The sequence below is a fragment of the Dama dama genome, chromosome 2, assembly GCF_033118175.1.
Source record: "Dama dama isolate Ldn47 chromosome 2, ASM3311817v1, whole genome shotgun sequence".
Taxonomy (NCBI): Eukaryota; Metazoa; Chordata; class Mammalia; order Artiodactyla; family Cervidae; genus Dama; species Dama dama.
In genome coordinates, this window is record NC_083682.1 from 5416317 (window position 1) to 5432204 (window position 15888).

At 63.8% G+C, this 15888-nt stretch overlaps 2 protein-coding genes across 6 annotated transcripts in view; one reads left to right on the forward strand and one right to left on the reverse strand.

Annotated features, from left to right (window-relative positions):
• Positions 1 to 2011, forward strand: part of CHKA (choline kinase alpha) — a 56721-nt gene extending 54710 nt beyond the window's left edge. For 3 of the 5 annotated variants that reach the window (XM_061162188.1, XM_061162161.1, XM_061162179.1), the window contains one exon: positions 926 to 1133. In XM_061162188.1, the coding sequence (XP_061018171.1) occupies positions 926 to 985 (60 nt within the window). In that variant the 3' untranslated portion in view covers positions 986 to 1133. Of the gene's footprint in view, positions 1 to 925 lie in introns of all 5 variants that reach the window. The other 2 variants (XM_061162151.1, XM_061162170.1) reach the window with 1 other exon arrangement.
• Positions 2012 to 3880: 1869 nt separating this feature from the next.
• Positions 3881 to 15591, reverse strand: TCIRG1 (T cell immune regulator 1, ATPase H+ transporting V0 subunit a3). Its single transcript, XM_061162138.1, has 20 exons — positions 15485 to 15591; positions 13158 to 13278; positions 12719 to 12797; positions 11427 to 11647; positions 11257 to 11342; positions 10862 to 10988; positions 10692 to 10774; positions 10477 to 10570; positions 10186 to 10398; positions 9374 to 9518; positions 6780 to 6919; positions 6535 to 6692; positions 6367 to 6457; positions 5777 to 5895; positions 5487 to 5700; positions 5001 to 5123; positions 4792 to 4896; positions 4583 to 4700; positions 4247 to 4424; positions 3881 to 4163 (listed from the first exon to the last, which is right to left on the reverse strand). Exons 2-20 carry the CDS (start codon positions 13272 to 13274, stop codon positions 4085 to 4087), a joined length of 2490 nt encoding a protein of 829 aa, XP_061018121.1. The 5' UTR covers positions 13275 to 13278; positions 15485 to 15591; the 3' UTR covers positions 3881 to 4084.
• Between the last annotated feature and the right edge of the window lie 297 nt (positions 15592 to 15888).

Below are 15888 nucleotides of genomic sequence, written 5' to 3' on the forward strand. Positions count from 1 at the left end.
GCCAAGAGAAATGAAAGCCTGTTTGCACACCAAGACCCGAATTCACATGCTCTGATAGCCCCAGACTGGGAGCATTCTACGTGCCCAACATCAGACGACTGTGTGACCACGCTGCATTGGGGCCATGTCACAGAGAACTGCTCCGCACCAGACGGACGAACACTGCCCTCCCCAGCCGCGCAGAAGTGTCCCTGACCCCAGAGGGGCTGTGTCTGATGATTCCGTTCACGTGGAAGCATTCTGTTGCAGCCTGGAGGGCCTGACTGCGGAGGCCCCAAGAACTCGGAGGGTGACGGTAGTGCTGGTGGTAGGCTGGCTGTGTGCTTTAGCCAACACCGCACGTTTTAGATGAGTGAGTTTGTGTTGGTTTATAAATTCTCCCTCAGTGTTCAGGTTTTTTAAGGTGATGCTATAATCTTGGCAGCTGGCACAGCAGGCTTCTCAACTTGGAGTGGTCCTTCAGAAACTGTCCCCACACTGATGGACCGACGGGGGGGACAGACCGGGGACACGCAGGCTGGCCAGGTGTGCTCACTCCCTCCTTTTAGTAAGTGTGCCGCAGTGATCCCAGCACATACGTGGCACACACACGCATCCTGTCTTCCACCTTGGTGCCACACTTGCTGACGCCCAAGGGCCTTGGGCTTTGGAAGAGGAGCCTGTTGGGGCTGTCAACCTGTGTCCGTAGCGTTGGAAGTGAATGAGTTGGTGCACTGTGGCAGCGCCAGGTCCATAGACGGACGTCCCGTCTCCTGTCTGGGTCGGCAGGGCCGGGCCAGCGTGGCAGGCCGCAGCGGGGAGCTGGGCTGCCAGTGGGAGAGGATGGCCCTGGGGCAGCACGGCTGCTGGCCGGCCCGCAGCGGCTCCCTCTGTGCCGGGGACAGGTGGGACCCTTGGTGAGGCCACTCTTGCTTGTGTCTCCTAGGAGTACGCCCAAGCCAGGTTCGATGCCTACTTTGACCAGAAGAGGAGGCTCGGGGTGTGACCATGTGCGGCCTTCCTGCCTGCATCCCTGGATGGCGTCGGGGTGGCCGAGCCCGCGGCGCCTCTGTGCTCTGACCACTGTACCCGCGGCCGGAAGGCTCAGACGTCGCGCCGCCCAACACAGATGTGTATGATACGAAAGACTGTATTAAAATTGAGTAACATTTATTTCTTATCTCGTTTACGACCTCACTAGGACTCTGAGATTGGGAAGCAGAATTATAGTACACTAGTGCAATAGTGCAAGATCTCAGACCCCTCTCATCTAGAGAAGACGTTTCTGTCGCAGGTGCCTTTTGTGGTTAATGTTGATCTTTACCCGGTGTGAATGGCTGTGCTGGCGGACAGCGCTGAGTGGGCCCTGTGATGGGCGTGCAGACACTGCTCGCTCCCGAGGGGGCGGTGACACTGTGACCATGCTCCTTGGCTTGACTGCCCCCCGACGGCGCGGGGGGCGCGGGGGCCGTGAGGAACGTGGCTACCTGCTTCCTGTCGTCCGAACTTCCCTCCGCCGGTGAGTCTCACCCCAACTGGATGTGCCCCGCCCCATGCCCTCTAACAAAGTGCTTTATTAACCCTGGCTTCGGGGCGGGTAGCGGGCCATGGCCACTGAGGGCCACGTGGACACACCTGTCCCCCCACCTGCTCTCTGCCCCCGGCTCCCACCCCCCCTGCTCAGCCTGGAGCTGGGGCTGCTCCGGCAGGGCTGGCCCCCCACCCCCAGGCCTGGTCCTGCCCCGTGCCCTCGGAAACCTCCTGCCACCCCGGTGCTGGGGCCTTGGCGTGCCTGCGCCCGCTGCCCGTTCATGTGGTCATCGTGCGGCCATCCCAGTGGGAGACCACAGCCCGTGGGTGGAGTCTGGGGCATGGATAGAGTATAGCTGTGAAGTCCATGTATATTAAATGTCCTTTGGGATAAATCCTTTTGTTTTTTACTCTGAACTCTTATTTGAATTGTTTTTTTGTGCATACATTCCCGCTACCACAAAGATTGTACTATACAAACAATAAAAAGTATAAAAGCCTATCTCTGCCGTCACCTGGGATGTGTCCTGAGTCTCTGGGTTGGGGGGACGCAGCTGCTCCTGATGCGGCAGGATGGGCGGGACGGTGGGGTGGCCGGGCAGGTGGAGGGAGACCACCGCCCGTCCTTCCAGATGTCTGGAGCGTGGCCGGGAGGGGCCCTCGATGCTGTGCCCTCTGTGCGAGGTCTTGGGACACAGCCCCCAGTGCTGCCTGTGCCCACGAGGCCCTCCACCCCTGCCCCGTCTGCCTTAGACCCCAGGACTCTGCCGGGTGGCGCCCTGCAGGGTCGAGTCCGCTCTGAAGTCACGGCTTGGGTGGCAGCTCTCCTCTCAGCCCCACCCTCGCCCCCTCCTCACTGCTTTCATCCTGGCTTCCCATCTCCTCAGTGTCTTCCTGGGTCAGACTGTACGCTCGCCGGAGCAGGGGTCAGGCTTGTCCCCGGCGCAGGTGGCCCCCCCACCCACCCCGTCCCTGCGTCTCCTGAGAGTGACCTCCAGCCCCGGGGTGCCCCACCCCAAGCCCTGGGTGTGCTGGTCCCACAGCGCCCAGCGCTCTCAGCCAGGCTGCCAGCTGTCCGTGCGGCCAGCCTCTCTCTCGGCTCACACCTCCCTCCCCCCAAACACGCCCGGCTCGGCACTGGGCACCTGCCCCACCTGCGAGTGCTCAGCTCTGCTCCCCAGGAAGGTGAAGCTCAGAGTCCTGGGCTCAGTCCAGTTCCTGAGACACACGCCGCCCTCTGTTCCTAACCAGATGCTGCTCTTTCTTGGAGCCGAGTCTCTGCCAGGCATGTAGGCTGTAGCCCAGCGGCCTGAGGCCCTGAGCCGGGGCAGCCCTGGACTCCAGAGGGACAGGCTCCTCCCAGCAGCTGGCCAGATGGAGCCACAGTGGTGGGGCCTCCTCCCTGCTCGCTGTGCCCGGGGCGTCTCTGCCTTCAAGGCAGCCTTTGTTCCTGGGGCCTGCAGCCGGAAGAACCACTTGGCAGCTCCTCGGCAGAAGAGCGTGAGGCCTCTGGGAAGCACTGGCTCTGCCCTCCAGCCAGCAGTGGGTCCCAGGTCAGAGACGCCCACAGGGTGCCACCTTCCCCCCAGCAGCTGGACAACCAGGGGGCAGGATTGCCCACCAGGGTGGGGGGGGGGGGTGGGAAACGGGTAAGATGGTGGCCTCTGGGGACAGGAAGGGAGGCAGGGCGTGGGGTCCGGTTCAGCCCTTTTTTGACCCTAAGAGCCCTGGGCAACGCTCGGGGTGCCCTGGACAGCCTCTGCCCACATCTGCAGGAAGGTGGCCTTGGGTGTGACCTGCCATCCCCCGTGGACTGATGCACTGTCTCCTGTGCAATGCGGGTTACACAGTGCCCCAGGCTGCTCTCTGCTCCAGAGCTTCGTGAGTGCCAGTGGCCAGCGCCAGCATAAGGACATGAGAATCTGGCCAATTCATGCCAAGCACCTCCCTCCACACCCTGAGTATCCGAGACATCATCCTACAGTTTGCATACCTCCAAGGACAGGGAGCTCATTCACTCCCCCTGGTCCAGCCTGGGACAACAGTCATCCTGAGCTAAAATGCGCTAGACACATCTGTCATCTGTCCTAGTTCTGCCCTCTCCCCGCTTCCCTGAGTCTGGGGGTCCTGCAGGTGTGTTTCTGGGCCTCTGGTGACATCTTGAGGCCCCAGATCCTAGATCAGTGCTTCCCACCTCTCCACACCCCATATCAGCTTCAGCTGCAAAGACAGACCTCAGAGAGACATAGGCTGGGACGGTGTCCCTCAAACCAGAAGAGGCTCCCGAGGAAGGACCAGCCCAGCGAGAGCCCAGGCTCCTGCACACCAGCCTCCCAGGCCCTGCCTCTCAGACAAGACCAAGACACCGGTCCTAGGCCTTCTTCGTCTCTGTTATTTTTTTAACTCGGTCGCACCGTGTGGCACTGGGATCATAGTTCCCTGAACAAGGGTCGGACTGTATTGGAAGCACCGTCCCTCTGTTGGAAGCGTGAGGTCTCAAGTGCTGAGCCACCAGGGAAGTCTGCGGCCTCGGTATTTGTTTCCTGCTCCACGCAGTAAGGGCAGGCTGTGGGCATTACTCATCCTCCATGGCAAAGGTGAAGGGGCTCAGCTTGTAGCCGGAGCCCGAGTAGAACTTGTTCTGGAACTCCACCCTGGGGGAGGAGAGAGCTGGTGAGAGGACCCCTGCCCCCCAGCCCGCCCCCTGCGCTGCCCGCACCAGCCCGTGGCCTCTCACCAGTGCAGCCGCAGCGCGTGCAGGAAGGCCGAGAGCCCCTCCATCACCAGCAGGATGGCCACGGTCATCACGGCAAAGGCGGCAAAGACGGGGACCAGCACCACGGCCTCCACGCCCATCTCGCCGCCCAGGCCCAGGCCAACTCGCATCACCATGGCCCATAGGACCTCCGACAGTTCTGCAGGTGAGGGAGGGAGTGGTGGGAACTGCCTCGGCGTCCTGAAGTCCATCCTCCCCGAGGGTCAGCAGGGGACCCCCACCCCCACCCCCCCTTTCCAGACAGGGACACTGGGAAGTGCCGGGAGGAGATGTGTGGGGGGAGGCGCCGGGACTCACGGGCATGGGCCAGGCTTAGGGCCCAGAGGCGCAGGTAGGAGGCCGTGTTGGAGATGCAGCCGAGGCAGAACTCGATGGTGTGGATGGCCTGGTGCATGAACACCTCGGACAGGACAAACTGGGGGGGGGGGGGGGGGGGGGGGGACGGGCAGCAGTGAGGGGCAAGCCGGGTCGCTGGCCTCCTGCAACCCAGGGAGTCCCACACCCACCTCTTCCTCCTCTTGGTCCCCGGGGCATCCGGCCTTCTCCTCATCAGAGTTCTGGCTGGCCACAGACACGTCGGGCTGGCCCAGGAGCCCAGCCTTGTCCTCATCCTGGAGGTGGGAGCAGCAGCATCAGCAGACGCACAGGCCAGGTGGGCTCTCACGGCCCGGACGCGACCCTCCGCGCCTAGTCCACACGCCTCCCCTGCCCCTACCAGCGGTCGCCGCCTCCGAGACTGGCAGCGCCGGTGCTTCCGGCGCAGGAACAGCGGAGTGCCCAGCAGCAGCACGGGCACCGTGGCCAGGGCCAGGACCACCAGGGTGGACTGCACCACCTCCTGCGGGGGAGGGGCGGGAGTCAGGGCGCCACGCGGTTCCCGGAGCCCAAGGAGCCTGCCCCCCACTCCTCCGCCGGGGCCCCTCACGGAGCAGGGACGCCGCCCCACACGCAGTTCTGGGAGGATGGCACCCCAGGCTTCCAGCGCCCCCTCGGCTGGACCATCTCTGCTGGTCCTCCGACCTCCCTCCTCGTCTCACGGCCTCAGGTCTGCATCCCGCTTTTCAGACCAGGAGCCTGCCGCCAAGGGGCGGGGTCCCGTCGTGGGGGTGGGTCCACCAGGTCCCGCCCCGCCCCGCCCCACCCACCCGGCCCCGCCCACATGCCCTTCTCCGTCCCGCCCATCGGCCCCGGCCCCGCCCACCTGCCCCCGGAAGAGCGGCCGGTTGGTGGGGCTGCGCGAAAAGAGGAACATGTTGATGAAGTGGATCAGGATGCTGGGGGCCGTGGCAGCGCTGTCGGCCGTGAAGCACAGCCACTTGTAGATGACCAGGAAGACCAGGTAGCCGAACAGCCCCAGCAGGAAGACCAGCTCGGGGAGGGTCTCCAGAAGCAGCCGGTGCCACTGGCCGAAGTGCCTGGGGCAGGGGCGTCGGGTCACCAGGCCACTCTGGCCCTGCTCAGGCCCCCCGACCCCAGGACCCCGGCCCTCACACGTGGTTGAAGACTCCCAGGACCACCCCGAAGGTCATGTGGGTGACCCCCAGGATGACGGACATCTTCATCTTGAAGGAGTTGAGGAAGCTCAGGTGGTTGACCGCCAGGCTCCAGACCTGGGGGAGCAGGAGGGCCAGGGGGGTCACGAAGGGGCCTCCCCACCCAAGTCACTCTCATCGGCCTGTGTGTGCCCCTCCAGGGCCCCCTGCACAATCTGTCACCCACCAGATGAGGGGCAGGAGAGCGGCATGGTTCGGAGCACAGCCTGGGCCCCTACCCCAGTTCCTCCTGGCCGGGCAACTCTGGGCATGTACCCTCAGCTTCCTCATGTATGAAACGGGGAGAGTGTGCACTGGCATGCACTCCATGGAGTTGTCACAAGGACTGGACACAAAATCATTTCAACAAGGCCTCAGAACGGTGCCTGCCTGGCACAGAACACTGTCCTTATCAGGACTCACTTCTCTGCTTTTCAAGTGGCTGCAGTGTGGGCCCTGCCAGGCAGGCCCTGGTCTGGGGGACCCTGAGCGGAGAGCCCCAACCCACCCTCCCGCCCACACCACCCCGGACGGATGGCCAGAACTCACAGGGTCGATGCCGAAGGGGTAGGGTCCCAGGAAGACGCCGGTGACGTTGGGGTCCAGGGCAAGCAGCTGGTGCTGGGCCAGGAAGGCATCGCTGTGACAAGAGTGGGGAGGGGGCGGTTAGGGGCCCAGGGGCCTCAGGACTGCAGTAGGGGAGTGGCCGGGCCTCACCTCCAGCCGGACTGGTTGGCCATGGCTGCCACGCTCCAGCCCGAGGGGAAGATGGCCGTGGCGCGGCTGAAGCACTCGTTGTAGATGAAGCCGGTGTAGACGGAGAACAGGCCCATGAGCAGCAGCAGGTAGCGGCCCCCGAAGAAGGTCCTCCAGATCTGGGGGTGTGGGTATGGTGAGAGCCGGCCCCGGCCGTGCCTGCACCCTGCTTCTCCCCCAACCCCCAGCCCCCCGCCACCCCTCACCTCGTTCTGTGCTGACTTCACAGCCGGCTGGTTCTCGGCTAGCACCATGGCCAGGGCAAAGAGGAACATCAGCAGCCCGTGGCCCACGTCACCAAACATGACAGCAAAGAGGAAGGGGAAGGTGATGATGGTGTAGGGCGCTGTGGGCAGAGGGGCCACACTGTCAGCCAGGACCCCGGCCCTGTAGAGGGGCCCCCAAGCCAGGGTCCAGGGCCCCAGGAGACACAAAGGTGGTGTTTGCCAGGCAGAGCCGCCACACCACTTGCCCGCATGCAAGAGCCAGCCATCTACTAGCTGTGCAAACTTTGGCTAGTGTCTTAACCTCTCTGAACCTCCATCTACCCATGGGCAAAATGGAGATAATAATACCACTACTTTCTGGGGCTATTAAAAATGAGACAGCAGGCCATAAATAAGCAATATAAACTCATTAGTTCTAGCTATTATTTATGAAAAGAGCTTTAAGCAGAAGCACAGAGAGCCCAGTGGAAGTCCTGGCTGGCCCGTGGCAAGTTCCAGAAGGCCAAGTTGGTCACTTCATCTTTGGGGCCTCAGCTTCCCTTTAGCAAATAGGGAGAATTTCTCATAGATGTTAGGATTCTAATGCACATCCCAGTTATGGGTCGAATTGTGCACCCCGCCCCCACAAAGGTAGGTTGGAGTCATAACCCCCAGCTCCTTAGAAAGTGACCTCATTTGGAGATCCAATCTTTACAGATGTAACCAAGTGAAAACGAGGTCAGTAGAGTGGGTCCTAATCGAATATGACTGCTGTCCTTATAGAATGGGTGAATTTGGACCTTAGACACAGACACTGGAGAAGGCCATGCGAACATGAAGACGGCTGCCTGCCAGCCAAGGAGAGAGGCCTTAACAGAAGCCCCCTCAAGCTCTCAGGAGGAACCAGCCCTGCCAATACCCTGATCTCAGGTTTCCAGACTCCAGAATGGAGAGATGATAAATACCTACTGTTGAAGCCACCCCATCGGGGATGCTCCGTTACGGCAGCCCGAGCAAATGAATACCTCCCCAGAGCTATTGCTGAGAGCTGGGGGCAGGCACATCAGCAGCCGTGGATATCTGGGGATCAGGCTGCTCCAAGCAGACTGCCACCTGCCAAGGCAGAGGCACTACGGGCAGTCGAAACGGGTGGGGGGAGCGCACATCAAGCTCCCAGGTGCTGTCCTGGAGGGTCAGCAGGCCCCAGAGGACATGCAATCCAGGCCTTGGTCCACACAGTCCCAGATTCCACCCTTAGGTCCTGTTCGTACCACCTTGGGGGCCCCAAACCCTTTCTCCTGCCCACTGGGTGAGGCAGGACCCCTCCCTGGCATCGGACTAAGTCCGACTCCTGAAAGGGCCCTCCTCACGCTTCACCCCCAGACCCCTCCTCCGGGCTCACACGGAGATGCCCTGCAGCCCTCACCCAACGACACTGGGGACGCTGGGCCACTGGGCACACGGCAGCCAGCCTGCCTCAGGGGGAGTGCTGTCTGGAAGGAGAGGGACCGGGTGGGTGACAGGCCAGGTCCCACGGGCCTTGGGAAGGTGGCCAGCGCCAGGGAGAGAGGGAGCCAGTGCCCGCTGGCCCCAGGATGGACCCAAACAGGAGGGGTGGCCACACCCAGCTCCAGCCTCCTGGGGGCGGGCACCATGCTGCCAAATCTCTCACATTTTGCCAAAGTCTTAGGAAAATGCAGACTTTTGCCAAAACTCCCTGGTACTTGCAGCAGACGCTCGGCCCGGGTGGCACGGGGCCCTCGGCAGCTCTGTGTGGGCCCCTGCTGGGTGCACCAGTCTACAAGCAGCAGCCTTGCCAGGCTGGTAAGCACCCAGGAAGTGCCAGGAGCTGACAGCCTCGCTGCCCGCCCACCAGGGCTGGCCAACAACTGAGGGCACTGGGTGTGGAAGCCCTGCTCGTCGGCCTTGAGACAGACACGCTCCAGTGTGGCCGGACTTCACCCAGGCCTGGCCCTGCTCAGCCGTCCCTTCCCCGCATGCCTGCCCATCCCCTTGAGGTCCCTTACTGGTTTCTCCCGGGAGCACCTCTCTTAAGAGACCACTTGCACCAGAGACCCCACCTCAGGATCTGCTTCTGGGAAAACCTGACCTAGGGCTGTACCCAACTCAAACCTTTCAACATGTCTGGACAACATGGCCAAACAAAACACACCAGCAGACTGATTCTGGCCTCGTGGGCCACTGGTTTGCAACCTTTGGTGACCATTCATCTTCCCAAGACTGCTCAGAGCTGAACCGTTATCTCCATTTTGCAGATGAGGAAACTGAGGCTCAGAGAAGCTAAAAAACTCATCAAAGTAAGCAAGTAGGATCTCAAACCCGGGCCACTCCTACTGCAAAACTGCTGTTCTTTGCACAACTCAGCTGGCTCCCTTGTACGTGTAACAAGGTGGGGTTTTCTGGGGATAAACTCGAAGCCCCAAGGCGCCCCGTGAGAGCATGAGAAGCAGAGCGTGTCTCATCCCAGGAGGCTGGGGCAGCCCCAGCGTGGAGACGCAGCCCTGCCAGCCTTCCACCCAGGGCAGCAGCTGACCCTCCCGAAGGCCGGGGCTGCGGGAGGCGGCGGCCCTCACCGGGGTTGACCTCCTGGTAGCGGCCCACACCGTAGGCGTCCACGATGCCCTGGAAGCTGGCCGTGAAGCGGTTGGTACGGATGAGCGTGGGGGGCATGTCCCGGCAGGGGATGCAGTGAACCACGGCGCTCACACCCGCCTCGCTCTGGGGCACCCAGCAGGCAGGCAGACAGACAGACAGACAGACAGACAGACAGAGAAGGCTGAATGCAGGGGCCTCCAGGGGCCTTGGACCTCCCCAGCCAGGAAGAGCTGGAGAGGCAGAGCACTGTGGGGACTCACCCGGGGCAGCCCCTTCTCTCCCTGTGAAACCGGATGACCAGCCCCACCTGCCCCCTGTTCAGGAGGCTTTAGAGATGGCCAGAGACTGGCCCAGAAGTCACTTGGGAGACACAAGCATGCTTCTCCCCATCCAGGTGGCTGGGGAGAGGGAGCCCCTTGTTGCCGCCGGTGACCCTGCCTACCGTGGCCACCCCTGGGAGGCAGGGTCAGCACACCCGTTTCACAGATGAGCCCAAGGCTCCCTCCAATCAGCCCAAGGTCACAGGGCCAGGGCCTGCAGAGCCTGGATCTCAACATGGTTCTAACACCCAGCACGGCCCACAGGGTACGACGGCCCATCCCAGGGCCTCAGGGAGAAGTGGGGGTGGGGAGAGGGCTTGCGGGGCCAGAGTCATCCTGGAGGACTCCCTGGAGGAGGGTGAGCCCCGGGAAAGGCAGCACACCCATGGCACGGGGAATGGGAAGCGTGTTGTGAGGAGGAGCCCCTGCTTGGCAGTGGGGCGGGGGGGAGGCCCCCCACCCCCACTCACCGAGCTGTCCTGCAGGGCCTGCTGCAGGGCGGGCAGGTCGCGTGTGGCACACCAGGCCTCGGCGATGAGGCACTTGTGCGTGGAGCTCACGCTGCACTGGTTGAGGGCCAGGTACACGGCCTTCACCTTGCGGATCTGCACCTGCCAGGGCGGCAGCAGCCTCTGCACGCGGCCCAGCACCTGGCTCAGAAAGCGCTCCGTCTCCCCCAGGACCTGTGGCCAGAGCGGGCGGTCAGGGGGTGTGGGCCGGTGGGGTGGCGCCGGAGGTCCACCGCGGCCGCCGGCACCCACCTCTTGCAGCTCCTGGCTCTGCTGTTGCAGCTGCTGCAGGGCCGCGCGCCGGGCCGCCTCCTCCTCCGCGAACGGGAAGACGTGGCAGTGGAAGCTGGCAGGGAGCCGGGCGGTGAGCGGGGCCCGGGGTCCAGGCTGCGCCCGCGGGAGTTTGGAGGATGGTGTGGGCTCAGTGTCGAGGCGGGGGGGAGCACCCAGGGCCCCGGGGGGCTCACCAGTCAGTGATCTTGCGGATCTTCTGCCCAATCTGCCCGCCCCAGTAGGAGATGAGGAAGGTCATCCACGTGGCAGGCTCACCCTGCGGAGGGGGGCCCAGGTCACCCTGCAGTCCCCACCCCGGGGGGCGCACCCCCACCCAGGCCGCCCCCCGCCCGCGCCTGCACACCGTCACTGGGTCCTCCAGCTGCTGCTCCGTCTCCCGGAAGCTGGCGATGAGGAAGCCGCGGCAGGCCCTCCAGAGCAGGCGCTCCAGGGCTGCGGCCTTGTGGGGTTCCACCGCACCGGCCACGAAGCTGCGGGGCCAGGCGGGGCTGGGCAGGGGCTGCGCCGGCCTCCCCTCTCTTCCACCCCGCCTCCCCATCCGGGTCAGGCACACCACCCCTCACCCCCAGGTAGGTAGGCAGAAGCCCACCCGGCACACACACAGCTAGGAGGGGAAGAAACCCGTGGGCCAAGGGGAATCCCAGGCCTGAGGGAGGAGGAGGCAGGGGGCAGTCTGAGGGAGCACTGGACAGGGAGTCTGCGCTGGTCGGAAAAAGCGCCAAGCTGCCCCTCACTTACTTGACCCTTAGGTCCTGGTGCGGCCCTCCGGGGGCCTGGAGCAGGGGGGTCCTTTCCGACGGCCCATCTGTGTGCGTGGCTGCCGACTAGGAGCCGAGAGGCACCGTGAGCCCCAGCCTGGGGGGCCCGGCGCCCCTGCCCTGCACCCCCGCCCGGGGGGCTACACTGACCGGGGGGCTGTGGCCCTGGCCCAGCACAGCCGAGTGGAGCTGCAGCTGGTGCCACTGGGCCCGCAGGGCCTGCTGGTTGCCTCGCACGTCCCGGAGCTCCTGAGCCAGGCGATCAGTCTCCTCCTGGATGCGCAGAAGGTCGCGGGGCGGGGGCGCCGGCAGCCCCCCCTCGGGCAGAGGCAGCGTCAGCCCAGCCCGCCGCACCTCCTCCTGCAGGAAGGCTGGGTGCGGAGGGGAGGGGTGTCAGGGAGCACCGCTCGGGGGCCGCCACCAGCTAATGGCTGCTACTAGCCAAGGGCTGGAAGGCTTCCCCAGCAGTTCATCAGGCAAAGAATTCCGCCTGCCAGTGCAGCGGACACCGGAGACCCAGGTTCGATCCCTGGGTCGGAAAGATCCCCTGGAGGAGGAAATGGCAACCCACTCCAGTAATCTGTCCTGGAGAATTCCATGGACAGAGGAGCCTGGTGGGCTGCAGTCCATGGGGTCACAAAGAGTCAGACATGACTGAGCAACTGAGCGCACACACAGCCAAGGGCTGGCTAACATCTAGGGGATTCCAAACGTCACCTCAAATTCCCCTGGCCACGAGCCAACTGATTCACTGAGTCCAAGACCCCAGAAAAACCTCAGGCTAAACGTCCACCCCTGTGTGTTTACTTTGCTTCCCTGCCCTGGGGCTCTTCTGGGCTGCTCTCCGTCCATCCCCAGCCCCTGGCCTGGGTCCAACAGCGGTCTTCCGGCAGGCGGCCTAGCACTGCAGGGCCTCGGAGAGCAGCTTGCATGTAGGCCCACGGAGGACTTGGCTGAGTACTTAAAACCCATCAGGCAAGCCAACCATTAACCAGACGCTCTATCCTCCCACTGTGCTGGGTCCTCCTGGGAGGGGTTTCTGGAACACAACCTAGGGCAGGGGTCCTTCTTGCCCAGGTCCAAGGAGAAGCTACTCCTTGGGGCACCGAGCCAAGATTGGTGGCCTCTGCTCACCCCGGTCCACCGGCAGCAGAGAAAGTTCTGTCCATGCTTCTCTCCTGCTTAGAGACCTACAGGTGGCGCTCAGCATCTGCATGATGATGTCCTGAGTTCTCACTCGGCGCTCAAGGGCTCGTCCAAACCCTGGCCTGGGCATCAGCTCAGCTCACTCAGGAACACCCCACAGATCCCAGCTGCCCTGGCCTGGCTCTCCCTTCTCTGCCTTCCAACTGGGTGCCTGGGACTCTTCCTTTCAGACCAAGCTCCACTGGCACCTCCTCCAGGAAGCCTGCCTGGGGTGTGCAGGCCCAGGGCCAACTCACTGAAGGTCTTCTCCAACTCTTCGCAGCGCCGAACATCCACCACGAAGCGTCTCTGGAAGGCACTCACCGAGGCGTTGAGCTGTGGTTGTGCATGGAGGGATCAATATTCCAGGCCGGGGGGCCAAGGAGTTCCCCCACGAGGGCCAAGCTGGCTCTCCTTAGGCCATAGCTGCCTCCCCCAAAAGGTGCTGACCACACCATGACCCTCTCGATGCCCAGGTGAGGACGACCAAGCCCCACGTGGACCAGGGCCGAGGAGGCCTGGCTGAACCCAGGCTGGGGCAAGCGTGAGTAAAGCCAGCCTTCTTGAGAACAGAGTACCCAGGGACAGAGGCCGCTGGGATTTGAGCTGGGCAGGGGGTCAGAACAGGGCAAGAGTCCACCGTCTGGGATGCCCAGGGATGAGGCCTCCCCCCACACCCATCCCAGCCCCACTCACATCCCTGAACTCCACCAGGCCCAGCTCCCCGAGCTGGCTCACGCAGGTGTAGGCAGCAGCTGTGGGCAGGAAGAGCTGGACCAGTGCCACCTCCTCGCTCCGGAACATGGAGCCCATGGTCCTGCGGGGCAGGCAGGCATGGGAGCTCAGGCTGGGAGGCAGGAGACAGGCAGCTGCCCACCGCCTAGGAACTCCACGCTCCTATGATCCTGCAAGGTGCTGTCATCACCCCATCTGACAGATGGGAAAACTGAGGCCCAGGGCGGCTCAGCGGGGTGCTGAGGTCACACCAGAAGTAGGCGGCGCAGCTGACTCCACGGCCAGACCCGGAGTCCAACACCAAGCTCCTTCCCAGCTGGGTCTGACTTGTCTGAGACCCCTGCACCCCCAGCTCCTGGCGACACTGGCTTTTCTCACACCTGGCCCCGTCTCCTGTTGTCCCCTCTCCATGACCTGCCCTCACCTCTTCAGGGCCCCAGGTCAAAGGCCACCTCCAGCGCTGGCCCCCTGACCTGCCGTGGCCAGCGGGAGCCCTCGCCTTTCCACCCCAGGGCATATCCATGACAAGGACACGGGGCTGAGGTCTGGCCTGTCCCCTTGGGCGGTCGGAGCCTGCCTCTGTCCTGCGGCATCCGTGTGCTGAGGGGGTGGGGGCCACCCCTGGGCCTTGGGGAAGACACCGTGGACAGGCAGGGCCTCTGAGCACAGAGGACCTTCCCCTGGGGCCTGGGCAGCCCAACCGCAGCCCAGGGAGGAGTCCTCCAGGTGTCGAAACCACCGAAAGTGAAACTATGGAAACTGAATGGGCAGGAAGGGCCTGGTGGGGGCCCTGCTCCAACGTCGGCGGGGGAGGCTCCCCTGGCCTCCAATGGGCCCTGTGGACACTCAGCCCACAGGCCAGGACTTGACGGCTGCTGCCCTGGGGGCCCGAGGCCGGCCCCGGCCCCTCTGTGGGACTCCATTTCCTTAGCTCTTCCATTGAGGTGGGAAAGGGGCAGGGCCGGGCGAGGGCCCCGCTGAGGGTGAACGTTTGGCGCGCTAGCGGGTCACTTCCTCCCCTGGGTCTGGTTAACTTAAGAGTAAATAGGAAAAGCAGCCCCTTCCCCAGCTGGAGAGAATGGCGAGAGACGGCTGGGGGCCCTGAATAGGGGAGGGTGAGCAGACGGCCCAGGGACAGAGGCTCTGAGCCCTGCCCAAGCTGGGGTTAGCTGTGTGTCCTTGGGGGACTCTCCCACCCTCTCTGAGCCTCCACTTCCTCTTTGGGTGACCGGGACTCGGCCACTCAGCAGAAGCAGGACCTGGTGGGGAGATAAAAATAACCAGGGTCCCCATGTACCTCTTCACCTCCACTACCTCAATTAAAACTAACAGCAGGCCTTGGAGGCGAGGGGCACTGTACCCCTGTTTTATAGACGGGTCAGCAGATGGCCAAGTCAGGCAGGAGCCCGGTCTCCGGGCTGCAGGTTTGGAAGTTCCGGCCTGAAGTATGTCCTCAGAGGGAGGGTTTTTCTTTGCCCCAGGCTCCCTGCAAGGCGGGGCTGGCCAAATGAGGGGTTGCAGGGAGCTAGATCCGGGATCTCGGTGGGCAGCAGTCCAGGACAGCTGCTATGACCAGTCTGGCCTGGTACCCAGCTCACAGTTGCCACGGGGCCTGGCCCTCCCCTTGGGTGGTCAGCACAGGAGTCCAGAGACCTGGTCAGACCCCTCCCCTGGGGTTTCAGCCCTCCACCGGCTCATCCCCTCCCCCTCCTCTACCTTGGCCCCTGCCTGGGCCAGGACCCACACCCGCGACATTTACAGAGCAAATGAAGGGGCCGAGGTCCTTCAGGGTCCAGACTAGTCACTTTTGTGCCCCCCGCCTCCTCCCTTGGGAGGCTGGAGGCTAAGGCCAGCTCCTCCAGACACCTCTCCTCTGAGACCCTGGCTCGCCACGATGAGCCACGCTGCGGGCGAGGGTCTGCACTCTCTTTTAACTCTGCCTCTTCCTCGTTGGGTTGGGCCTCAGTTTCCACATCTGTAGAATGGGTTCCTCCCTCCCAAGAAGATGCAGCAGAGAAAGCTCTGAGCAGAGCCTGGCCCAGCAGAGCTCAATACGAGGGATCACAGGCTGTTAACACCCCCATTTCTCCTCCTCTTCCTCCTCTGAGTCGCGTCTGTGCACCCCCACCCCCCCACCCCCCAACAAGGGCTGACACCCGCGGGCCTGCGGACTGAGCTGCCTCTACTGAACCACACGGGTGGGGGCGCCAAGACTCCCTTCCGGGGCGGAGGGAAGCGAGGGCGGCAGGCAGAGCGGAGGGCCCCGCAGCCCGCTCTGGGGCACTCACCCCGGGTCGGCCGCACGCGGCACCGCTCGACTCCACTCGGATCTCCTGGCTCAACTTCTCTCTGCCTCCGCGGCGCCCACGCAACTCACTTTTCCCGACAGGCGGGGCAGGGAGGGGCGGAGCCAGGGAAGCCCCGCCCCCAGGCCGCCCCGGACCCGCCCCCGGAGTCCTGGAGCGGGTGCACGAGCCCCGGCCGAGAGCGGGCGGGAGGCAGGCCTCGGGCTGGGCCCTCGCTTGCTCGCCCCCCAAGTGGGAAACCGTTCAGAGCCGTGAGCCGCCTAAATCTGGGCGAGGAGGCCCAGACCCCAGGGCAGACACTGGCGTCCACCGTGCACGTCTACAAGGCTGGGATGTGGGGAGGTGCCCAGCCCAGGCCCAGGGGCTACATGTCGGGACCTCCACCA

Excerpts from the sequence above, each read along its gene's own strand:
- TCIRG1 (XM_061162138.1), bottom strand. The coding sequence starts at position 13,274 with ATGGGCTCCATGTTCCGGAGCGAGGAGGTGGCACTGGTCCAGCTCTTC. Across the intron at positions 9,519-10,185 it reads AGGCCCTGCAGGACAGCTCG|AGCGAGGCGGGTGTGAGCGC; the intron begins GTGAGTGGGGGT and ends TGGGTGCCCCAG. Across the intron at positions 6,693-6,779 it reads TGAAGTCAGCACAGAACGAG|ATCTGGAGGACCTTCTTCGG; the intron begins GTGAGGGGTGGC and ends CCACACCCCCAG.